The sequence below is a fragment of the Aplidium turbinatum genome, chromosome 18 (genome assembly GCF_918807975.1).
Source record: "Aplidium turbinatum chromosome 18, kaAplTurb1.1, whole genome shotgun sequence".
Lineage (NCBI taxonomy): Eukaryota > Metazoa > Chordata > Ascidiacea > Aplousobranchia > Polyclinidae > Aplidium > Aplidium turbinatum.
Window position 1 is genome coordinate 15,293,264 of NC_137489.1, and position 25,922 is coordinate 15,319,185.

Consider the following 25,922-nt stretch of genomic DNA (forward strand, 5'->3'; position numbering starts at 1 on the left):
GAATGCCTAGAAGAGCCCTTCCTAGAGCTACGCCGGGAGCCCGCCTCTGATCGATATTCAGCTAAAACTACCTCTTTTCGTTGTTCAGCCCTCAACTGAGCGTCTTTGAGTGCGAACTCAGCAGCTCTCGCGGCGACCTCAGCCGCTCTCGCTTCGGCCTCAGCTCTCGCGGCAGCCTCAGCTCGATTGGCCTCAGCTCTCGCGATGGCCTCAGCAGCTCTTGCTTCGGCCTCAGCTTGGATCTGGAGCTCCTCTCGTCTTAGCTGCAGGTTAATTTGTGCCACTATCCGAGACGAAGTCCTAGACATCCTAGTGCTTACATTTGAGGCGCTATCCTCAGGATGTATGTCAGCATCCAACATATCTGAGAACTCACTTTCTTTTTGTTCAAAGTTATTTTTTAACGAGTTAAATTCGGGATCTACCCTATCACGAAGTTCTGCCAAGATTGCAGAGTTAAAGATTTTAGTCAAAAGAGCATGGAAATGCCGTAATTCCTCTTCTAAAGTAGATAACTTAGATCGAAAAATTAACAGTTCCTGCTTATCACTCAAAGAACCTAGGGCCACAGAAAGTTTCCCAATTTGAGTCAAAATATCCCGTCTAAGATGCCGGGCCTCTCGAACTGACTTAGCCTCATCGTTAATGGGTCCCTCCCCAGAATGGCCTGCCCGACCGCAAAGAACATCATCAGGCTTAAACTCAGTCGAGTCGACGGCGGTCGAGTCCCTGTCACCACCGAGTGTAGACATATTAAATGTTAGGGCTAAATTTAACAATTAAAAAAATTAAGTTACACAAACACACAAAATTAAGTTATAAAAAACTTAACTGCAAAGACCGTAAAAATACAAAAAAGAATTTAAATGCACGATACCGTAGCTGTACGAGTATGAAGTCCTAAAGTCCACAAAACTTGCTTGGATTCTTCGACTTGAATCTTCAAGCACAGATGGATTGCCTTTAATCTTCTTTCTTGCCGATAAATGTCAAAGTTATTTTTCTTCTGTACCAAACTGAGAAGAAATGTCTTTACTGTTTAGCTTAAAGTTCTTCAGTTGCCTACCGAGAAGAAATGTCTTTAATTTTCTTTGCTTCTTTAGACTACCAACCAATAAGATCTTCTTTTATTATTTCTTTGCTTCTAAGTGCTTCTTAGCCTACCAACTACAAACTTCGTCTTTTATTTTTTATGGTCACAGCGGTAAACCATAATCTCTTCGTGGGAAAATTGTAACGTAAGATTCCCAAATCCGTTCGTCTGCATGCAATGACCCAAAAATAAACACACTTTCGAAACGTCTATTCAAACAGTGTATTCCAGTAAAATTAGCCCGAGGCTATCGAAAATAGGTGTAACGCCTACACCTCTAAAAAAACTGTCACTACAATACAGATTAATTGGATAAAAGACGGAACCTTTGTCCAGCTAGCAAGCACTAAGCCAACAGTTAAATGTGCGGCCAACTTTCAAACAATCATTTTACGAATGACCAGAATAGATAGCAATATCTCAAATTCACGTATGCAGTACTGTGACGCAATAATGAAAGACAATTATGAAGTCATTTCAACAGGTGTTTAAAGCTAATGTAATATTTCCTGTTTAAACAGGCCCAAACAAGTCCTAACAAGTTTGACACAAGTCTATGAACGATGGTGCAATTTTGGCACATTTTCTAGCAACTTCCATGACGTAATATTCAGTAGACTTGAACGGTTTTATATGACGTTTGATTTGTACAGAGATTGGCCGTAACACCTGGTTAGGTCATAAATCAGCTTTTTAAGTTATATAGTCATATTTTTGAGTTATAAAGCCATACCGTTGTATACTTTAAATAAAAAGTACCAATTTAAGCGGTGAAGCAATTAAGCACTAAGAAAGTTAGGCAATTTCTGATTGAACGAAGGCAAACTGTAGGATTAGCCTACATAACACTTACAGTCACAGACCTATATTTTATGAGGTCACACAATGCATTATGAGGTCACACATTGCATTGTGTTGCAACACAATCTGTTCTACTTCTGTGCATTGAAGTGGGAGGTCATGTGAGATTCAGTCAGTGGGTAAGCAAGCTAAAAAGCTCAACCTTGGTCTACTTATATACAAATACAGTACAACTAGTAGCAAACTGAAGAATATAACAGTTAAATATATAGAGACTTACACATAGAGAGAATATCTGGTTCAGCATGCCAAAAGTGAAAGAATCAAATGCAGCGAAAGTCAAAGCGATTGTAAAACTTAGCCTACTGAAGTCATTTTTACGTCCAAATCGTAACTTCAAAGACTCTAACATTCCACACTACATGAAACTGTACTACAACAGTGGTTTAAAATAAAAATGGATGTGTATTACTGTTATGTTGCGTATGTTTTACTCTTTAGTTCCGTGAGTGACGTTGTTCGCATGTAAAAATAAACGATTTTCACATAAAGTCATATAAAGTCATATTTTCCAAAAAATAAAGTCATATTATTGATTTTTTAAGGTCATATAAAAATGGCCCTAGTAATAACTATATTTGATTTAATTTGCTCTGCTTTGCTTTTTTGCTTAGCATTGAGCACTTTTTTGTAGTATTAATAGTTTTCATTGTTTTAATAGGGCTAAATATGTTTCCTCGTTTTTCAAGAAAAATGAACTGTCCTCCGAGGACACTCAAAAAGGCTCAAATGTCCTTTTTTAGCATTTTGAGTTTTCTTGCTTATATTTTCAACAAGATTTTATTGTTTGGTTACTTTTTGGCGACGGCTTGTCAGCTATTTGATTTCTAAAAACTTTCTGGACCAATGTAACATGCAAATTTATTGATTCTGCAAGAAATTTGCGCATCTTGTGGAACTGTTGTTTGTTACATTGTTACAATGAACGTACTGAGATATTATTGTAAACGCCATTGTTTTACAGTTATTATGAGTAATGGCGGTCAGTGGTGACTGGTTACTGAGTGCGACCAGAGCTGCTGCGAGTCCACTTGTGAAGAATTTTTTTCATTTGAGAAAATCTGAACAACAAATTGATGAAAACGAAAAGTTGTGACAAAATTAGCAAAACTGAGAAATCAAACAATAAGTAGGCTAAATCACGAGGAAATAAGACATTGAAAAATACAACATAATGCAAAAAAAAGCAAAGAGTTGATCGTATGAAGAGTTTCATTAACTTGTTTAAAAGTAAGGTGCAGCTGATATCAAGCAGTAGGCTATTGTTTTTTGCAGTTCACATTTTTTGGAAACTGGAAATCACTGGTAGGGCTTTATGCAGACGCAGGTTTTGTTGCGCTTACTGATCGCAATTCGCCTTCATGGCATCTGAAAAAGAATAAAATTTCTTCAGGATTCATTTCATTATTTATGGCCAAGCCTTGGTATCTAATCATTGTCTTTAGTAAACCGATAAAAAGTGACTTAAGCTTAGTTATCAAAGTGCTCAAGTTTGCCAAAGCTAGGCAATTATAAAGCTGGAGCTCTTTGCAGTCGTCTTTTCAATCGTCTATGTAGCCTAAGTGCAACTTAAGTAGCGTTGACATGGGGGGGCAGGGGGTACTTTTGGACCTTGGCCAGGGATAATTTTAGAGGCTTGAAGCCTTTCCAAGGGACCCGAAAATTTGAGCAAACCTCCGCGTATTCTTTGGATGTGGCGCGTTTTTTTTAAAAGTGTCTTGATTTGAGACCCGAAGATCTTATTAGTACCGGGCCCAAAAAATCCTCTCAACGGATTTGAGTGGAAGGGCATGGAGTCTTATCGTAATAGCCTTGCTACCGGGCTTTTTCACACGAATGTTTGATGGCTGTCCAACGAAACATGCTAATTGAAACTTTGACATTCAAGCTCTACCTCTGGAAGAGTCAAGCTGAACAAGAAAATCTAGTGAGCTTCAGTAACTTAGAGGCTGCACTGGTAGAAGATAAGGTTAAGCGGACAAACCAAGCACCAACTCATCTTTAAGGTCTTGCAAGCAAAAATCATGAAATTGTTTCCAGTTATAGAGAAAAACCTGTAAATCCAATGTGTCTTGAATTTCTACTCCACTGCCAAGTCGGCTAAGACTTCGAAGAACTGAAACTGGAGTTAATCTTTATAATTACTTTATATTATAATTACTCACTTGTCTCACTCTCAGTTCAGAATATTCAAATAGACTTCCGGTACTAACAATGCTGTGATCCACCGTAGGCTATACAAAAAAAATGTTTTTAGTGCTACACTTGTTCAAAATTGGGAGGGGGTTGGGGCGCAAAGCATGTAATCATTGTTAAAGTGAGGCATGTCAAAAAAAAGGTGAAGAACCACTCTTATGGACAGAGAATTGTATAAAAACAATGTTATTTTTAGCATCAGATTAGTGTAAAACAAACTGTCTTGTCAAGCACAAACAACATGCATTTATCTTGGACGTCATTTGCTGCGATAGTTCTTTTCGTCTCAATTGTTTTGAGCCAAGGCCAGATGATACCAGTTTGTATCCCTGAAAGTGCAAGTGGTGATAAGTTACAAGGTAATCCCCATGATAAATAGTAGGACTGCACTTTTTAAAAGTTGGATATTTCGTTATAGTTTTACAACTTATGTGCTAGTAAAATTAAACACACTGCTTAACTTAAAATAAACCACAAGATTTTTTTACAGTTCAAGTATTGTTTAACTCAGTTAAATGTAGGCTAGTCCTTTATAGCCTAGTTCACTTTCCGTTCGATGCCTTTAAGATCTTGAACGATGCACCAGAATGCCGACTACCGGTTTGAAAACCCACGATGTCAGACCAGTGGCGTAGCAACGCAGTATGCCGCCCTTGGATTTTTGCACGAAACGCCGCCCCTACTCCCCCCCCCCCCCCGACACCGTCGTAAAAGCTAATTAAAATTCCACACAACAGAAGAATTAAAGCAGTTTTGTTTAATTTTATTGAAAGTTCAAAATAAAACCACTTCTTACTCAGACAGCTGAATGATTCTTTGTCTCCTGTATTTACTCTAACCCCTGGCTTGAATGGCCCTTCTTTATTCTGAAACCTTTCGGGCCCTAGTTTGGTTATCTCAACTCTCATGTTATGAGTTAATGTTTCTGGCCAAGTAGTCACATCGTTATGAGAATAATAGATAGCATATATTTTATCTTTATCTGACAGAGTTTCATTCACAGGCTTTCAATGACCACTTTGTTATTGTTTTGCTCGAGGTAGCCCACACTTCTTCTTCCGTCTCAATTTGAGGTACCGTAAAGATTTACTGTGCTAATCTCTTCTGTTTTTTTAGCAAAGGCAAATTTTACGAACTTCAAAATGACTCCTTCATTCTTTTTAGTTCCCCTTTTTTTATAGCTTTCTTTTTCTTTCTAAAAAATCTTCACTTTCTTTTACTCTCGTCATAGGCAAAAATTAACTTGAAAAAATTGCAACTTAAATCTTGTTCTGGAATCTGCAGCACATTACTTAAAAACAATTATCATAATTGCAAATTTGCTGAGTTAAACTAAGTGATCTATTTCAGACCTGAAACTTTAAACCTTTCACTAACCTAACCTATCTTCAAAGATGAAGATGGAGGAATCCCCTCTATCTACCACAGACAGATAGTAAAGATGACAGTTGACTCGATGACCTCACGGTCTATTCCTGTCTCCTTCCGAAAGTGAAATAAACATTTCATTTGACCCCAATGAAATGTAGTCCAAAAAAACAACCTCTCATACGAAAGAAGAAAGCTCAATTGGTTAGCGCGTCACTTCTGGAACGAAGAAGCTTCAAGATCAAGCGGCGCTGGTTCGACTCTCGAGGTGTGCGCTTGAGCAACGCACGTTAAGGACTGCCCTCCATTCAGCGGCATCTAATGGATGGAATAGTTCCCCGGCAGCATGACTTCAACAATCGGAAACTTCACTCTGTCAATCTCGGTGACCAAGCCTGCGTCAGTGATTCAAAGCCTCTACAAGTATGCGAAACTGCCAGGATTAAGTTCTGCAAGAAGCTTTCCCAGTCCGAGGATAAAGATTCAATCAAGTGAAATAAACTTAAAACTAATCTGAACTTAACTACCGTAACAAAGCTAAATTGACTGAGCAATGCTATAGCTTACAAGTTACAACTGACATTCTATCATTACTTCAATAGCATGAATATCATTAAACTGTCACAAATACTACATGGTGAAGCACAATTTAAAAAAGTTGCAGATTAGTTTATAGGCATAGCCAGTGATGTACGCGCATACAAAAAATATTGACGCCGTCAGCGTAAACGCAAACGTTCGAAAAACTATACGTCGTATGCGTCAACGCAACTTGTAAAAAAAGTTGGCGGCGTCAGCGCATACACTAGCGTAAACTAATTTTGTTTGCTAGGTGCCAAACATTCACATGGTATAAACCACTCGAAACATTTTAACAAGTTTTATTTTGAATTTCCACGAAAAAAACACAAGCATCTGAAAGTGTTCATTTGACATTTTGCTGTGTTTTGGTTCCAATATGTCTTTGCCCATTGAAAACATTCTTTCAACTGCAGCACTGGAAGGTATTGGCGTGTTGTAGCGAAAAAAAAAAATACATTAAAAAGTATGCGTTGACGCTATGCGCTAAAAAACGCGAAAACTTTACGGCGTAACCTCAAGCGACAACTATCCAAAAAAATGTGACCGCAAGCGTTAGCGCAAACAAAAAGTCTACGCCGCAAGTATGCGGCGTATACGTAGGCTACATCTCTGGGCATAGCCTAACTTGTTTAATTTTTTGGCTTCACTTAGATCAGTGTTAACTTAGGTCGTTTAAGTCTGAGTCTCTCCGAGAATAAATTAACGTGACTGTGTTTGTTCGTTTAAACTTTAAAACGTTATCACATTTTTCCGCCCTCTAGCAACGTGCCGCCCCTGGATTTATCCACAAGATCCAATGGGTAGTTACGCCACTGTGTCAGACAACCGAGTGTAGGCCTTTGGGTAACAATAAATAAATAAATCGGTGTAATATTGCTTGCTGTCGGTGTGAATGCTCAATACAGAGCTTTCTGCTATGTAGGCTTCAACTTTCGTTGGATTTTGTGAAAGTTGTTTTTATCTTGAACCCACAGCGTAAACAGTGATAACTGCTGATTTGTAACAGTTTGTTGAACAACTCGCTTCTATAATTTGGTTGGTTGGTTCTTGAATCTTTATCCTCGGACTGACAAAGCCTTGCTTGGTTATTCCTGGTAGTTTCGCATGCTCGTACAGGCTCTTGACATAAGGCCGGTTACCGAGATTGGAGAGAGAGATATCAATTTGTCACCGACTTTTGGACTTTTCGCAATTTCAATAATGCAATAGATTGAGTTTCGCTTTTAGCAACTGGATCTACATTTATAAAATTTGAACAATGCTGGGCAGGCCGACATGAAGCAAACAAAAGCGACTTTGTTTAAATTGACAATTAATTTCTTTCTTCTGCTTCTGTGTTGGAGAATCATAATTACACCATATAGGCTTCTGTAAGTTATGTTACGTTTTAAGCTGCTGGTCCAGTCCGCGGTGGCGAAGGCTTTATCAATAAATTATACAAGTTTCCGAACCTGACTGACTTTGTTTACTTAATAATATGTTTAATTGTTCAGTTGGATCCTCAATGCAGGATCCTTGTATAACTTTTCACCCTCAATAACATCAAGGAATCAGAACAGAGGTCGAGAGACATCTGCATCTATTTCTTTAATTATAAATGGAATATAAGTTAGTATAACCTGGTTAACTTTCAATATAATCAATTAATGAGGTTAATTTTTCTTTGTGCACAGGCTAGCCTACAGAACACAACTCTGGCACTTGCTCGTGCGTGTCTTCACGCAAATTTTGTGACGTCGTTCCTGACGTAAATCGGCACGGCTTCCGATTGGTCAGTTTTCCAGAAAGGACACCAAATGGGAAACCTTTTGTAAATGTGCTACCGTCGTGCTCAGATGGTAAAACTATTTGGCGACAGCATTTGTCAAACCGGAATATAAAATAATCTTTAAGACACCGAAAGCATCATTTTTGTCGTAACCAAACTGAAACCTACGTCCATGGTTGAAGATTTAGATTAAGTGGACGGAAAGGCAAGGAAGCCATCTTTGTGTCCACTTTCTGTCATGTCATTATGTGTTGTGCCCAAGACACAACGCATGCTTTTGAGGGGTGTCGAACCGATGCCCAGAACTCTCACCGCTCGTCATGCAGATGATTTCCTAAATAAAGAAAAATTTACGTTAAAAAGAAAAGACATTTTTCACTCAAATTTTTTCCATGAAATATTTTTTCTTTCAGGAATAGTTCAGGGTCCAAAGGGAGATCATGGTGAACCAGGACTTCCTGGTTTAAATGGTCGTCCAGGAAAATCTGGTATGGCAGGATTCCCTGGCCGCAAAGGAGAACGAGGACTCACAGGTCCTCCAGGCGAGTCTGGTGCGTATGTTGAGGAGCCAAAAAGAAAAAGTAGATTACTGCAACTTGAGTTTTTCAAACAGGGATATCTAATTTTGAAAATAAGTTTGAGCTTTCAAAATAGGCTACCTTCGACGCAATTTCCTTTGCCATGACTTTTTTTATTATTGAATAAACAGCATTTTGGTTCGTTATGCTCTCAAAGCAAAAAAAGCCCAATGAATTGGCCTAAGCAAGAAAATGTGCCTATGCTTTTCCAAAAAGGATTAACAAGTTTTTAGCGTCTTAGCAGTGTCTTGAGTGGTGCCTGTCTATTGGAAAGAGACTGGCGCGCGCTCTTCTACATTTCTGTTCGTGTTTGTCTAGAGAAAGTCATAGATGTTCATTGTCTAATGTCTACCATTCACCACTGTTTCAGCAGATAAAAAGTATTTTCAGAAAACGACTATAATTAACTGATTGTTCAAATCAGGGACGGATTTTTTAGTACAAGTTTCCATTGTTGAAGTGTTATTGTCGTATGGAATATTCCATCCACTAAGTGCTGCTGAATGGAGAGTTTAGTGTCAAAAAAAGATTGGCAACACCAAAATCGCTTTAATAAGCTACGCTTAGTGGTGGATTTCAGTGGGAGATACTTTTCCACATAATAGAGAGCTGTCCAAGAAGTGAGTTGCTTAAACGCAAACCCCTGAAATAGAATCATCACTTCCAATCATGCTTTTTCTTATGGTCTTCACAAAGCCATATTTTATTTCGAAAACTTTTATTCTTATTTATGTTGATTCAATGTCACAGGATGCCCATCCATTACCTTCCATTTTCCTCGTGATGACCAGATACTAGATTACGTTCGTTATCGTGCATACGTTCCCCGGATGCAGGAAGCAACTGTTTGTATGTGGCTTGAAACTGATGACTTCACTTCTGGAGAACTGAATACTCTCGTCAGTTATGCCGCTGGAAGACATTTCACAAATGCTTATTTGCTTGGTTTTTTGTCAGCAACTAGAATTCGTACTCACATCATGAACCCACACTATGATCAAGATATCAGTAGTATCTTGAACACGGGAAGAAAGGTAAGATTAAACACTAGTGTTAGCATAAAAAACAACTTATTGTTTGTAAATAGGCAAATTTAAAATATTTTAAAAATATATGAGTTTAAGTTGGTTGGTTTTGAATCTTTATCCTCGGACTGACAAAGCCTTGATAGGTTATTCCTGGTGGTTTCGCATACCTGTAGAGGCTTTTGACGCAGGGCCGGTTGCCGAGATTGACAGAGTGAAGTTTCCGATTGTTGAAGTGTTATTGCTGGGGAATTAATCCATCGATTAAATACCGCTGAATGGAGAGCAGTTCTTGTATGTTGCTCAAGCGCACACCTCGAGAGTCGAACCAGCGCCGCTTGATCTTGAAGCTTCTTCGTTCATGAAGCCACGCGCTAACCAACTGAGTTATCGGGACGGACTATAAGTGCTGTAGCCTGTATGCGCGTTCTAACAAAGGCTAACCGAGTTATTGCATTGTTTGGTCATACACGAGCTGAAGGTTGACAGTAGGAAATTTTGAATTTAGGGGTACGGGGAAAGACGGAAGCTGATCTTAGCGTGTTTTTCAACAACCATCCCATGGTGATTAGACAAGTTCACAACTTAGCCACACAACAAACCATCTTTTATTTAGGTCCACATTTGCCATCGGTTTTCCAACACTGAGCGACAAAGCGACTTTTACGTGAATGCCAAACGCGCCGCCCATTGGTCATACAATGGTGCGATCATTGCTGGAGGAGGTGATCTTCTGCTTGGACAAGAACAAGATCGTGTGAATGCTGGAGGGCTTGACCCAACTCAAGCTTTTAGGTATTTTTTTTTATTCCATTGTTAGATTTTGATTCTTATATCTTTTTTTTCCGGTTTAATTAAGTTACGGAGATAACTCAACTTTTTCTATTCTGGCCTAGATACAGTAGAACTTGAAGTGAATAACAATGACTTACAGGAGGGCTAGTGCGACACTTAATGAACAAGTTGTGGGCATGTTGGCATTCTGGAACGAAACGATAAATTAGGCAGTTGATGATGTAATGTTGCTGAATAATGTAATGTTGATGAATGATGTAATATAACAAACTACAAAGTTGGTTGGTCGGTTTAAATCTTTATCCCCGGACTGACAGCCTTAATAGGTTATTCCTGGTAGTTTCGCATACTTGTAGAGGCTTTTGACGCAGGGTCGGTTACCGAGATTGGCAGAGTGAAGTTTCCGATTGTTAAAGTGTTGTTGCCGCGGAATTAATCCATTTACTAGGTGTCGCTGAATGGAGAGCAATCCTGAAGTGCGTCGCTCAAGCGCAGACCCCGAGAGTCGAACCAGCGCCGCGTGATCTTGAGCCGGGCGCGTAACCACTGAGCTAAGTACACATAATAAATTATCCACGTTCTATTCCTGCAGTGGGAACATCACAAATTTCATGATTTGGCCTCGGATTTTGACTAAAGTGGAAATAGAGAATGTTGCTTTCGAGTGTACTTGCCCAGTGGATTACAGTGTGTTCTTGGGACTGGATCGTGTGGAGTTGTATGGGAAGGCCTTTTACAGTATCCCGGATGATTGTCCAACTCTGCAGTGAAACCTGGAACCAACACAACAAAAGATAAACTATTTACTAAACAACTTTTCTGCTTTTTAAGTTTGTGCTTTTCAATGCTTGCTTTTTGAGGACAAATGTGAAATATGAAAATGTTTCCAAATATTTGCAGTAATTATATTACAAAGCCTAACCCCTATTTACATTTACCGATATGTTTTACTACTTTATAACGAAGGTAAGCTTAGCCTACTTGTTCTTATCACAATTCAATGATTTCGCTGAGGTTTGGTAGCCTATATTTTGGCATGAAAACGCAGAGTATATTTAAAGTTGTTGCTGAAGAAGACTGTTGAAGTGTTATTGTCTGTTATAGACCTATTTTCTTCTTCAATAAGTTTACCCCCTTGACAGATCAAATTAACTCCCTTGTAGATGAATTTACCCCAAGGTTTTTTTTTCCTCATTGAAAACCCTGTCACAGCTTATATTTAAATTTTAGCCTGCTAAACGTTTGGAATCACTAGTAACGGTTTGTCTGCACATCATGCAAACGACATATTAATAAACAACAACTCAAGTTTGAATAAGTTGTTTATAGTTTTTTGTGCTAGATTAACAACTCTGCTAGCAGATCAGTTCTGTATATATGTTTGAATTTGTTTAAAGAGTTCATTTCTTTCATAAAAGCGCAAAAATAACAAAATTAAAATGGAGTGTTATCGAATGTTGCTCTCAAGTTATCCAACATAGGCTACACAGACACAGTGCTTTTCGAAACTCATGCCTTCCGTTAGCCTGAGGCCAATTTCTATGAAGGAGGAACTGCTTCTATAAAAAATAACTTTACAGTGGTTTAAATATAACTAGTTTCGCACAAACTGTTTGCATTTATATCACGCTTTTGCACATGCGCGAAGTCATGTGCAAAAATCAAAATGACCACTATACCCTGTTTTACGATAAAGCCATCAAGATCATAAAAATTGTTTGCGGCTGTCTTACAACATTGTTAATGTGTTTTGGCACACAAATAATGTTTGAACTTTAAATGTCATAAACAAAACATAACGTCAATACAAGGCAAGGCAATTCTATGCAAAAAGTAATTTTCAAGGTAAGGGTAAGTTAAAATTAGAAGCCTTAAAATACTCTGAAATTACCTTCATCCTTTGCGCCAAAATGTTTTTGTTGTAATTTTTAATTCAGTGGACATTGACCACTTATTCAAATTAAAGACTCACGTTTATTTAATAGCTACATGTCTCTTATAATGTACCATAACTTATCGAAATAGTTAAATTATAACTTATCTTTAATACGTAATATCTTTTTGCTTATTATCAACAGCGTTTTTCATGATTGTCACCATCAACGTGCGAGGTCTCGCGACGGGCTGCTTTGTATCTTGACAGAACGTGCTGTTTTTATTATGGAATTTTTGAGCGATGTGTTATTATCGATTACTGACCTAAAGTAACCTTTGATTGCGAGATCTCTATTATGTAATGTGTTTCCAGAGCATTCGGGACATTCATTCAGAACAAATCTGGAATGTTCTGTTGTTTTTCACAATTGCCGAGAGACGTTTGTCATGATGTCATAAGGATGTTTAACAGTAGATCTGTGATTGCGAAATCTTTGTTATGTAACGTGTTTTCTAGAACCTTCTACTCCTACGTGACAATCTAGAAGCTTATTGTTGATCGAGAATAGAAGTATTGAATACGAGTAAAGCAAAGTTGATGCTAATATAATTTCTGATTGACATTAGAATCGTATGAGAAGCTGTGAGTGGAATACGTTAAACTCGATCAATAGTCGCAAGCATTGGAATCTATTGCTGTTCACTGTTACTGTTACTTTGATTAATTGCTGGAAGTGGTGAACCATTCGTTGGAGTCCTTCAAGAATTTTCATTATCATTTCACCAGTAGAACTTATTCGACATTTAATTGACTGCTTTTCGGTTATACCCATTAAACTACGTCATTGAACCTTTCCCTTTCCAAGTCTTTTTCGGTAAGAGATAGAAAGAAACCGTGACAATGATAAGATAAACGGTTCCTTAAATTAAAGGATGTCTTTTACCGATACTTTGACTCTGTTGTCAAATAGTTATTGTGCAATGCAACTTCTTGCAGGTGCAATGTTTCCACAAACATGCTCAGACTTTCTTTTCGATGATGGAATCAGCGAGAATGGGGTTTATACCATCTATCCATATGGGAATGGTGACTTGACTCGTTTAAGGGTTTACTGTGATATGGAAACTGAAGGTGGTGGATGGATGGTAAGTGGAAACCACATTCCTCCATATATCAAATGCAAGTAATCAATGTGTTTTATGAAATGTTTTTTTTTTGCTTTCATTTTAAAACGAGTCATAACAGAAGCTAGTCTAAAGCTTGGTAAACTTTTGCTTAGCCTACTCCCGTTTCGTTAGAAACCTCTCCGTCCGCCCCGTTAGCTCAGTGGTTACACGCCCGGGTCAAGGTCACGCGGCGCTGGTTCGACTCTCGGGGTGTGCGCTTGAGCAAAACATTGTAGGACTACTCTCCATTGAGCGGCACCTAGTGAATGGAATAATCCCCCGGCAACAACACTTCAACAATCGGAAAACTTCACTTTGCCAATCTCGGTAACCGGCCCTGCGTCAAGAGTCTCTACAAGTATGCTAAACTACCAGAAATAACCTATTAAAGCTTTGTCAGTCCGAGGATAAAGACTGAAAACAAACCAAGTCCTAGTCCAGTGTATATTAACTAAAGTGCCATTTTTCGCTTGATGACACTGTAGAACAGTGTTTTTCAACCAGGGTCCAGAGATTTCAGGGGGTCCGTTAAAGTTTCCGAGTTTGCAGTATAATTGATAAATTACGAACTTTAAATTCTGGTTATGCTTTATTTGTGTATTACAGTGACTCTCAAAACTGTGCGTCGTTTGCCATTTTAAAGGACGTCGCACAAAGGTTCGATTTCCCAACTAAAAAACAAATCATGTAAATGAGTTATTCTTTTAATAAGGCTATGTCCAACTTAATGCTTTTGAGACAGATTGTTGATGAATGTTTAACTTAAAAATGCAAACGTTTGTCAGCAGTTAATCGGTACTTGCAGTTTTTGCCATGGCCTTAATTGTAACGAATTAATGTTTATTACAAATGAAAAAAAGAAAGAATTTTTTTGGTACTGTCGCAAAAATTCTACTAACTTTTGATTGACCGTAATACTAATTGTTCGTAAAGAAATGTTCATAAAAGTTGGGCTAGAGCTTTAAAAAAAAAAACAGTTACAATTGTTTACGAACAATCAATGAGGGTAACCTATATTATGCTAGAGATGTGCTAATTGTAAATTGTGCTTAAAGACGTGCTGTACCTGTAGAGCAGGGGTGGCCAACCAGTCAAAGACTAGAAGCCTCATTTCTTATAACGTGTTAGCGGCAAAGAGCCACATCATACACATTGGCAGTAGCGTAGCCAGGAATTTAGAAAAGGGGGGGGGGGGGTTGACGGCCGGCGGGCGAAGCCCGACGAAGTCTTTGCCAAAGGCGACACCCAGCGGCGGGGAGTCTGGGGGGGCCTGCCCCAGAAATTTTTGAAAAATTACTTTGAATTTGGTGCATTCTGAGAGCATTTTCAACAAAAATGTGGGTATAAATATTCCTGTAAAATGGTGCTGTCTGGTGGCATTGCAAAAGGATAAGATCATGTTTTCTTGGGCATTTTTCGGTAATAAAGCTAAGTCTCTATGTTTTCTTGTTGCTAATTCCTAAAAAACACAAATACAATATGAACGAAAGAGCCGCATAATACCGGGCAAAGAGCCGCATGCGGCTCGCGAGCCGCGGGTTGGCCAGGCCTGCTGTAGAGTGTAGACGGGCAGACAGAGTGAAGAGTCCCTGATTCAGAATGGCATTACAGTTTGTGAGCAGCGAAAAAGGAAAGCCAAAACGTTTGTATAGTGGCCAGCTTTATTACAAAGATTATAGTGCACTTAACGCACAAGGGCAGGAAACTACTTATTGGAAATGTGAGCATTTTCATAAGAAATGTCCTGCACGAGTAACAACTGCTATGGCAGCCATTGTACAATCCAGAGGTGAGCACAATCATGCTGGAGATGCTGGTCATGTCGAAGCAGCAAAGGTTATGGAAAATATTCGTTGTGCAGCAAAAGACAGTCGTGATGCCCCAAGTTACCTCGTCTCAGCAGAAACTATTGGACTCAGTCAAGCCACGGCATCAAAACTGCCAAGTGTGCAGAGCATGAAAAGGGCAGTCACCAAAGTGCGATTGAAGGAAAATGCAGGCCCAGCAATCCCACGTTCTCTTCGTGACCTTGTGCTTCCAGTAGAGTACAAGCAAACGTTTGCTGGTGTAACATTCTTGGCTCTGGGCCTGCAGATAACCGTATGGTTCTCTTTGCCACTGAAAGAAATCTGCAGCTCCTTGCCCGTTCAAAGCACTGGTATGCTGACGGCACCTTCAAGACAGTGCCTTCACTGTTTGAACAGCTTTACACAATACACGGACTGAAGGAAAACACTTCAGTGCCTCTGGTGTATGCCCTGCTGGGAGACAAAAGGAGAGAGACATACATTCATCTGCTGCAAAAGATCAAGGAGTTGTTACCTGCTGTTGCTGTTCCAGAGACAATCATGACTGACTTTGAGATGGCCATGGTCAGTAGGGTGGGGTGAACCAAAAATTTTGCTTTGTCTCGTTGATATTTCTTGTGGAACAACATAAAACGACCAGAAACCGAATTTGAAGAAATTTTGACCTTGGGAACCTACCCACTTTTTGGGTTGAAAATTCTGCCTTTTTCGAAAAATATGCAAAACATATGCTTATGAAAATAGAACTTTAAAGACACTTTTTTTGGCTATGTTTAATATACTATTTTACATTGCACTAATAATGACTTGGATTAGCTTCTAATACAAGTTTTGTTTAGGTTTTGAGATTCGATTGCTTTAATTTTTTTTGCAAAAACACGCAATTTTTTTCAAAAATCGAATACCATTGCATTTTAAAATCAGTTTTGGGAATATAAAATGACAGTCATGCAAAATCAATTGGATTCAACAGTCACTAATTCAATTGTAACACAAATATACTAGCACTTGATTTTAGTGTTAACAGTATCTACAAATGTGCTTGGCTGTTGTGCGCCTTTGTATCTGCAGCAGAAATCAGATTCCTGGAAGCTATACCAGCACGGATGAATCCATGTCTTCTATCAAACCCACACACTTTGTACGATGCATCAGTCACCATTTTCACAATTCTTTCTACTGATTGGGAGTGGTTTGGATAGCTTTTCACTTCTATTTTGCTTTCACGATATGAGATGATGTAATCAGATGTAATTGTGGTTGTGAAGATATGTTCATAACATAAATATACGGTGATGTCGAATAATGGTTGGCCTCATAATTTATCGTTGGAACAACAAACTTCCGAACGGATCTATCACCAATATTTGCCCCATTGCGCATTTTCAATATTGCCTTGACTGCATTTTCTCGAACTTTTCTGGTGTCATCCGCAAGCATTGCCATTATCACATTTTCAGAGTGTGCTGCGGTCGTAGAAGTAACTACACTCCGTGTTAGGGATGCAGAGTGCGAGCGCCTCTACCAATCTTTTGTTAGCTCTTCAGATGGTCAAACAACACCCTCAGCCGCCAAGGCTCTTCTGGAATGACTCGATGCAAAAAAAAAGAACGCTGGACAGAGACCATCCAATCTCTCGCACTCAAGCCGTACAGCGTAGAGCACACTCAATAACCTTACGGACGATCAAGACAATCACCCCGACAATGTCCCATTCCTGCTAATAAGATCGCATCGCAGGTAATAAAAAATGGGATATGTAAGCCGTGTAACCATATCTCCGATCGGTTTGTTACCAAAGAAGTGACAAAGCTTTGGGAGATCAACACACCAGACCAGGAGAGCATTTCTAGCTCCTTCTCACGGAGCGAATTCAATGCTGCCCTCAAGCACCTAAAACCTGGTAAGGCCTCTGGTCCAGGTAGGATATGTCCAGAGCTTATCATGCACGCTGGTTATGTTCTAAAGTCCTGGTTATACAATTTCCTGTCGTCCTGCCTGTGCCGCCTCAAGATTCCTAAAGTATAGAGAAGATCTCTGGTCGTCGCAATCCCTAAGCCATTAAGCCAAACAAACCACTAGACGATGCAAATCGCCCCATTTCCTTGCTCTGCATCCCTTTCAAGATCCTTGAGAGACTGACCTACGCCCGTGTCGAACCAATAATTGACCCACTGTTTCCCAAAGAACAAGTTGGTTTCCGACACCGGAAGTCAACTGTAGACCAAGTCACACTACTAACTTAAGATATTGAGAAGAGCTTCTCGGCAAAAAAGAAAGCGGGGGCTGTTTTATCCACCTAACAGCAGCCTATGACACTGTTTGGCACCGTGGCCTAGTCTACAAGCTACTCCGCCTACTCCCTGACAGGCACATGGTCAAAATGATCATGGAACTCATCCACAACAGGATTTTTACCCTTGCCACCGGAAGCGGAAAACCAAGTAGACTGCGGCGACTCAAAAACGGTGTCCCACAGGGATCAGTCTTGGCTCCCCTCCTTTTCAACGTCTATACGCACGACCTACCATCAACAACATCTGACAAATATGCGTATGCTGATGACTTGGCCATCTTGTACTCTGCGAAAGACTGGCAATCATTACAAACGACGTTGAGCCAAGACATGACGACCATATCTGGATACCTTCATCAATAGAAACTGAAGCTCAGCGAAAGTAAAACTGTGACGGCAGTCTTCCATGTCAACAACAGGGAGGCAAAACGTGACCTGAAAGTGACCGTTAACGGCAAAATTCTGCCGCCCTGCCCAGAACCAACATACCTTGGGGTTACACTTGACAGGTCACTCACATACCGTCACCATTTACAGTCACTACGCAAAAAGCTGACATCTCGCGTCGCCCTGCTGAGACGTCTGGCAGGCACAACTTGGGGTGCAGGTGCTGACACCTTACGCACTGCAACCCTGGCTCTGGTTCACTCCACTGCTGAATACTGCGCCCCTGCCTGGTGCCGCAGTGCCCACACCCGCCTCATCGACAGCCCAATCAACGACGCATTGCGAACTGTGACTCACTGAAGACTGAATGCCTGCGCCCAACTCCAACAGAGTACTTACCAATCCTTGCAGGCATCCAACCTGCTGAGCTCCGCCGAAAGGGAGCCATAATACACATGGCTCGCCGAGCGGGGGATCCTAACCACTTGCTCCATGCAAAACTCAACATCCCACCTCAGGAATCTCCCCGGCAACTAAAGTCAAGACACCCCTTTGTGCCAGCTGCTGTTGAATTACCACATCTATTCAGCGATCATGCCATCAGCGCAGCACACTTCATGGAAGATACTTGGAAAGCAGCGTGGTGCGCCACCGACATCAAACTACATGGTTTTATACCCCACCCGGTGGCGCGCCCCCCTGGTATGGACCTGCCTCAGCCGACTTGAGTCAAGCTCAAAAGAATCCGAACCGGAGTCGGTCGCTTCCACTAAATCCACTCCAACATGCACAAGTGGGGTCTGGCTCCCTCATCGGCCAGCGAATGCGGAGCGGAGAAACAAACTGCTGACTATGTCGTTCTCGAATGTCCCATCTACAAGGCACCAAATGGAACGCATGGCATAGCAACGCTGGACGAAGCTACACTCACCTGGCTCTCCACCACCTGTCCTGAAATTTGATCTAGTTTCAAACGAAAGAAGACCGTCTGTATCAAATTGTCAGACAATCACAAAAGGGTAAACGGCTATTCGACGCGGCACTTTTTCGACGAGGCCCTATTCGACGAGGAAATTATTGGATGCGGGAATTATTGGCCTATACAAAACTAGATAGTGTAACTTTTGACTTTGGTAAATTTTTAGAAAAATCCAAGATTTTTACACTTTTTATGATTCATTTCCCTACTTTAATTTGCATCTATTGGCCCCATATTGGGAAAAACACATAAGTAAACTAATAGTTTTAGGTATAAAAGAAATATTACAATATTATATCAACTTTAAATAATGCGAAAAAAACTTTGAAATTTTAGGGATATTTTGAAATATTATGAAATTTCAACTCAAAAAGTGGGTAGGTTCCTGTTGTCAAAAATCGCTGAAATTTTTTGTGTGATGTTTTCTCAAACCTCCACAAGAAATATCTGCGAGAGAATGCTCAAATCCAAAATTAGTACTTTTTCACCCCACCCTAATGGTCAGTGCAGTAAGCAGAGAGTACCCACTTTCAACTCACCGTGGCTGTTTTTTCCATTTGTGCCAGTGCATTTGGAGAAAGACGCAATCAAGTGGCCTGAAGGAGCAGTACGAGACAAGTGCAGAGTTTGCTCTGAGGCTGCGCATGTTGTCGTCTCTGGCCTTTGTGCCTATAGATGAAGTCAGCCGGGCCTTTGACATTCTTATTGATGGGAATGTATTACCAGATGTTGCTCAGCCAGTAATTGACTACTTTGAATACACTTGGGTTGGGCGCCCAGATCGTCGTCAAGGGCGCCGTCCTCCAATGTTTGCAATTCAAATGTGGAACTGCTATGATGGCGTCCTCAGTGGCCTTCCCAAAACTAATAAAAGCATTGAAGGATGGCACAGAGGGTTCATGTTCCAGGTATCTGCAAATCATCCAGATATTTGAAAGTTCATATCTGCAATCAAGCGAGAGAAAAACCTAAATGAGGTTCGCATTGAACAGTATGTCAGTGGCCAGGCAGGACCCCCTCCAAAGAAGAAGTAGCCTACAAGGACAGTGCAGAAAGACTAACTAGAGTCGTCCGAACTTGGCGTCAAGACTTTCAAGATGATGAAATTTGTGATTACTTGCGTGGAATTGCACACAATACTTCATACTAAACTTGGCTCGTGGACAATTTGTACGAAGTTACTTAAAGTAGTATTGGTAGTGTAAACAAAGAATTGCTAAACACAGACAATTGTTGTATTCCAATAAATAACAAAAAATGCGCTTTTTCATTGTGCTTATTTGTTTATATCGTCGTAACTTGGTTATTCAGGAAAATTTGCATTATGCACCTTCATCGGAAATTGCAAGACAAACCTTGCTGTTGCAAAAAATTGTTCACGAACAATTGACCTATCACCTGTTTACAAACAATTCACCTATACGAAGAATTGTTGTATACGAAGAATTGGTTTACGAAGAATTAATTTTACGAACAATTGTTTACAAACAATTGTTTTACGAACAACTGTTTACAAACAATTCACCTATAACCCAATTTTAGACAAAGATTTTTTACGGGTCGCCACTGCTTGGAAGGTACAAAAAGGGTCGCCAATACAAAAGGTTGAGAACCACTGCTATAAAGTTAACTTTGAACAGTTAAAAAAAACAATAAATCGCTGTGGCAGCATTTCTGACAGTGCATGTAGCCTACTATGTTGTTAGATTTAAAAATATCCGTATTGGGGTATATTGTAGTCTACAGTATAATTCTGCACGTAATGATTTGTAGTTTTGTCACAAACATTCAGTTATTTTTCTACCATGCCATCATATATCTCTGTTAGAATGACCATGAATAGTGGTTCAGAATTTTTTCAACCGTTAATGTGGCTGAAGTATCGGGCTTCTGGTATTATAATTTGGGAGCTTGGGACCTTGGGTAACCCTTTTTTCAGGTGTACCTCAGATGTTTTTATTGTAACTCGTGTTTAAAATACTTACCTCTTTGAGATTTTATGGTAAACAATTTGTCAGGTTTTCCAGAAGAGAATAGACGGTTCAGAGGATTTCTATCGAAATTTTAGAGATTATGTCAAAGGTTTTGGACGATTGGAAGGAGAGTTCTGGTTAGGTAAAAAACACGTCAGATATATTTTGTAGGTTAAATGATTAAATTTGTTTAAACAAAAAATAACTTTTATCAGCTTATTAATATTTACATCAACAAAGCAAATGCAAACAGTGGTGTAGGCTACGCAGAAGTTTTTTGAGGGAGAGGGTATTCCGAGTCTCATATTTGTTGTTATGGATAACTGTCCATTTGTTTGTTAGTCTATAGCCAGCATAGGACTACCACACTCTACTCAGCGTACATCTACAATATCAATTTAAAAATTTGCAACAACTAAAGCTACTGCAGATATATTATCAGATATATATCTGAAAACAAATATAAAAAAAAAATATAATAGCAAATGGGACAAAGAAACTAAGCGACGTTGCTAGATTAAACTAGCCAAATCGTTAGCTTAAAATTTACTCGTAAAAAAAGGGAGCAGTGCGCTGAAGCCTCTTCATCATGTGTACATAACTGCATGCAAATATTGCATGGCTATGATTTGCAACTCAAGTTGGGTTTGGTCATTTTCAAAGGAACACGTTTTTACAAAGTTACCGATACTCTATTAAAACGTTTAAAACAAAAGGCTATTTGAAACAAATTATTTATTTTTGCTTTCATTTAACTTTTCGATTGCTAAGTGCTGTAAAATATTTTAGTCTACTTATAATTATAAAAACCCAACTACCTATATCTTGTTGTAGCATAAACCATTAATAGAATTTAATCACCTTCTATCATATGCGTTTGCTGTGCACTGTGCACTCACATTGCATTTTGATGTAGACTTTTTGTTTACTCAAATTTCATGTATGACGTCACAGAGCAAGTAACTGTTTTCAAAATTTGAAAAACGAAGGAAACATTATTTTACATTGTCAAACAAAAAATAAGGCTTAATATCAGTAATTAGTTTGTCTGGCCCTGTTTATTTCAGTCCTGTTGAAACACCACCTAGACAGCCGTGGGGCCACCTTACCATGTTTTTAACAATATCGTTTAAAAATTGTTTCATTTCTTTCAGGATTAGATGTCCTCCATAAATTGACTAAAAATGGAGAATATGAAATGAGAGTAGATATGGAGGATTTTGAGGGCGAAACAAGATATACTCTTTACAAGTATGAGAAAGTTTTGTCTTAGAACTTTAAACAAAATAATAGAAACGATAACTAGACATAATTATATACTTTGGTTGTACAATATTCAAGTAAGAAATGCCCTAGAATTCAAAAAAGGCATTGACCAATTTTAACGTAACAAATTCCCATCAAAGACTTCATCCTGTGAAGTTTACATAGTTTATGGAGCAAATATATTCACACTACTTCATTAAATATAGTCACACTACTTCATTCCCACTTAGCATTCTGTCCCGAATATGTGTCAATTTGGTCGGATACACACTGCTCTCAGCAAATTCACAAAATAGAGAGCTTTAACGTATTTATATCAGGGCCAAGCTGATGGGTTCATTACCACCTTAAATCTATAGATTTTGTGATAAGCAGAATCGGGATTCAGCAACGTTTTAATGAGTTTTTAAAATTACCCGACGGGAAATTAAACTTTCGTTTAAAGATTAAATATGGAGCACTTCATCCAGAAAAGCAACGGACCAGTTTCAGTTTGAGATTTCTTTATTCATAATCAAATTGGATTATTTGTACATCAATCTACGTGGTGGGTATTACTTTTGCCGTCACTGTTGTGTAAACATTTACTTTTTATTAGTGTTCCATTTCCTTCAACAGACCATTGTAATTTACATTTTATGTTTTTGTATTTCTTGCTTCAGTAACTTTGTTATTGAAATTGGAAAAAAAATTTACCATGACTTTTGGAGGTTACAGTGGAACTGCAGGTAGAGTTTGTTTCAACTATGACATGACAGTTTGTCAAAAACAATTTTTTTGAATACCAGTTCAACAAAATCATTTTGATTACATGACAGCATATTAAGGGATTTAGGTCAATTGAGATATTTGAGGATTTTTTGACCGAAGATTTTTATCAGAAGGATAATTCCCCAAAATCTAGTATTTTCTAATATATTAATTTGCAAATCCAAATGACTTCCTTCTGTTATCTCTTCCACTAATTTTTATTAGGTAGCTAGTAAAACCTACGCTGTAAGCCTGCTTACAGCGAACTAAAAGACTCAACAAATTCATCAATGCTACATTAAGTTAGCTTGATTTCGGTTTTCATTGTAGCCTAGGACATTTTTTGAAAAGCTTGTTGAGATAGGCTATTTTGAGTAGCTTTAGTCATTGAAAAACTGATTTAATACAGCAGTAAAATTCCAAATAAGCGTTTATGTAACGCGGTAGTTAAATATAGAACTTCAGCTGGGCTGGTATCGAGGCTTTGATTATTTGCTTTTTTTCATTGTACTTTTATCAAGCAAGTGGATTTGGGGATTTGTAAAGTCATTAAGGCCCCATTCGAACTAAAATTAACGACGTCCCACTGATGATCCCAAACAAGGATGAAACTCGAATATGGCGTTTTCCATTTTTGTTCAATCAGGGCATTAATCTTCTTGCGTTTGAGGCCGCCACAGATCACGTTGTTACATCCAGGCGCAGCAGCCAATGGATTGTGCATTCATCGAGCGTTGTTAGGTCTACATGTCTATCTTGTGGTCGGTATACAGGACATTGATAGATAATGTGGTATGCAGTTTGAAAATCTGAGCCACACGTACAAGATGGTGAATCGGCGAGGCCCCACTGGAACATGTTGCTGCTGAAACGGCCCACTCCAGTCCGCAGGCGATTGAGCTTCACCCATTCCTTCCGGGGTAGTTCTGCTCCAGGTGGAGTGTTGGTATTGGGAAGGACTGTGAATTGGGTTGGTCTCGCAACTTCTCTCCATTCACGGCTCCAAACTTCGGAAATGTGGAAGTTCGATTTGCAGATAGCTGCAGCATGTCGGGAGAAAGGGCGTCGAGATTTCAAGCGCTGAGGCTTTTGGGAGTGCGAGTTTAGGACAATCTGGTTGAGGAGGTGGTCAACCCTTAACATAGCTTGTAGGACGAGATTACGTACGTGGTTTTCCCTACGAAGTCTACCTGGGGCGATGCCTGATAGTACCGGCAGAAAGTCAGTGGGAGTTGGAAGCAGGCAACCAGTAATTATTCTCATGGTGGTGTTGAGGGCAGTGTCAATTTTGGAAGTGTGTACGCTGCGGCACCAAGTGGGGGAAGCATATTCGGAGGTGCTGTAAACAAGTGCAAGAGCACTTGTACAGAGTGTGGATGTACTAGCACCCTAGGATGTTCCAGCTAGGCGTCTCAGCAAGTTGTTGCGTGCTGATAGCTTAGCATGGAGGGCTTCAGCATGGTGTTTGTAGGGCATTAGTGACCTTAATTAATCAGTTTTTATCAACTATGTTCTCGCTTGCACGCAATTCCCTTAGCGTAAGCATTCTTTTTTCCTTGCAACCACACTTTGTATCCCTCAGATGTGTTTAACTAGCCAATAACATGGAAAAATTAATTTTCCACTGTTTTTTTGATTATGTTTATGAATGTTTTTCCACACAATCATATATTTAATTGTTGTCATTACATAACTTTAGCTTTTCAAAACATTTTAGAATAATTATTCTTAGTTCACAAGACCTCTTTAAAAAATGTTACGATGTCATATTTTTTAGGACAAGCTTTGTATTCCGCACGTTTCAGTGCCAAGGATCGCGATCAGGACAAATGGTCAGAAGGAAATTGCGCCACTGCAAACAAAGGTGGTTGGTGGTATGCAGCTTGTCATAAAGCCAATCCCAATGAATTGTACTTGAGAGGACCACACGAGTCGTTTGCAGATGGAATCGAATGGGAGCCTTGGAGAGGATTCAAATACTCTCTCAAACAAATTGACATGAAACTTAAGAAAAAATAAATTATTTTCTACAATAAATAAGTTTAATTTTGTGAGTTTCATTTGTATTTATGATTTATAAAACTTGTATCCATTTTTTTACAAGCAAAATGTAATTTTACCATGCAGTAAATTAAGCTACATATACATCGACTTTCTTATTGCAAATGTATATTTTTTAATTATGATGTCAACGTAATATCAAGCATATCTCATAACTCAGACGTTCCAAATACAAGTTCATTACAAAACAAGCTTAAATAGATTGATGTAGTAAAAAAAGCATGATTTGTTTGTGAACAGTTGTTACAAAACTAGTTTTAATTGAAGTGGGACTTCCTGCAATTGTTAATTAGGCTATTAGTTAGTTAGAACTTTTAGTGTTTCTTTGCGGGTCCTCATCTTTATTGGAATGTTTTTCGTCATTTTCTGATGAAATAGGTGGCTTTGTCTTGGATTGATTATGGGATGAAGCATCGATGTACACAGGGAGACGATTTTGTTTGAAATCCGAAGATGGTGCTGTGGAGTAACTTTGATCTATTATTAGAGTTTAGCTTTTCCAAGCGCAGACTTTCTTCAAAGTGACGCTTATTAGGTCTAGTATGTCAAATATGTTATTGACGCTATTTTCACCCAAGTGGTGTAAAATAGATTATTATTTTTATGTATGGGAGTTAGTGCACATTTTTCAAGTGGATTAGTTGTGTCAAATGTCATATGGCTTTGTTGACTGTGTCATGTGTTATCCTTCAAATTTTTTTTCTTGCTTCGTGGACTATTTTTCCCCATTGACTTGACTTTTCATTGGTGGATTCCATATTTGATAAGACTTCTGGTAAATCTGTGTGGTTTTTGTTTAAGCAGCCCAAAGCTTGCACGTTTCTCAAACTCCGTCATCTTTAGAGGCCTGCCATGATGTATGTCAGAATACTTCAGGTTGTCAAGGAGACCGTGGTTAGACTTCTCGTATTAGCTTTTAGCTCAGTGGACGATCCAAGCATCACCCAAGCCTGAGGATTGCTTGAATAATTTTCTTTTTGCTTGTTGGGACTTGGCATTTAGGTTTTTAATGGCTAATTTTAAACTTATCTCGTTCTCTTCTAATTCATTTCTAGCTATCAGAGCATTAACTTTAACTTGTTTATTGCATTCTA

General features: G+C 39.1%; 2 protein-coding genes across 3 annotated transcripts in view; both read left to right on the forward strand.

The window, feature by feature from the left end:
- Positions 1-4,357: 4,357 nt before the first annotated feature.
- LOC145787829 (C-reactive protein 1.4-like) overlaps positions 4,358-25,922 on the forward strand; it is an 81,563-nt gene continuing 59,998 nt past the window's right edge. The window contains exons 1-5 of one of the 2 annotated variants that reach the window (XM_082599663.1): positions 4,358-4,509; positions 8,282-8,419; positions 9,197-9,480; positions 10,088-10,266; positions 10,859-11,737. In XM_082599663.1, coding sequence (XP_082455789.1) covers positions 4,392-4,509; positions 8,282-8,419; positions 9,197-9,480; positions 10,088-10,266; positions 10,859-11,036 — 897 coding nt within the window. In that variant the 5' untranslated portion in view covers positions 4,358-4,391 and the 3' untranslated portion in view covers positions 11,037-11,737. Of the gene's footprint in view, positions 4,510-8,281; positions 8,420-9,196; positions 9,481-10,087; positions 10,267-10,858; positions 11,738-25,922 lie in introns of those variants that run through there. The other variant, XM_082599665.1, reaches the window with a different exon arrangement.
- LOC145787852 (microfibril-associated glycoprotein 4-like) lies at positions 11,929-25,602 on the forward strand. The gene is made up of 5 exons (XM_082599684.1): positions 11,929-13,287; positions 20,797-20,893; positions 21,906-22,002; positions 22,488-22,564; positions 24,545-25,602. Exons 1-5 carry the CDS (start codon positions 13,075-13,077, stop codon positions 24,784-24,786), a joined length of 726 nt encoding a protein of 241 aa, XP_082455810.1. The 5' UTR covers positions 11,929-13,074; the 3' UTR covers positions 24,787-25,602.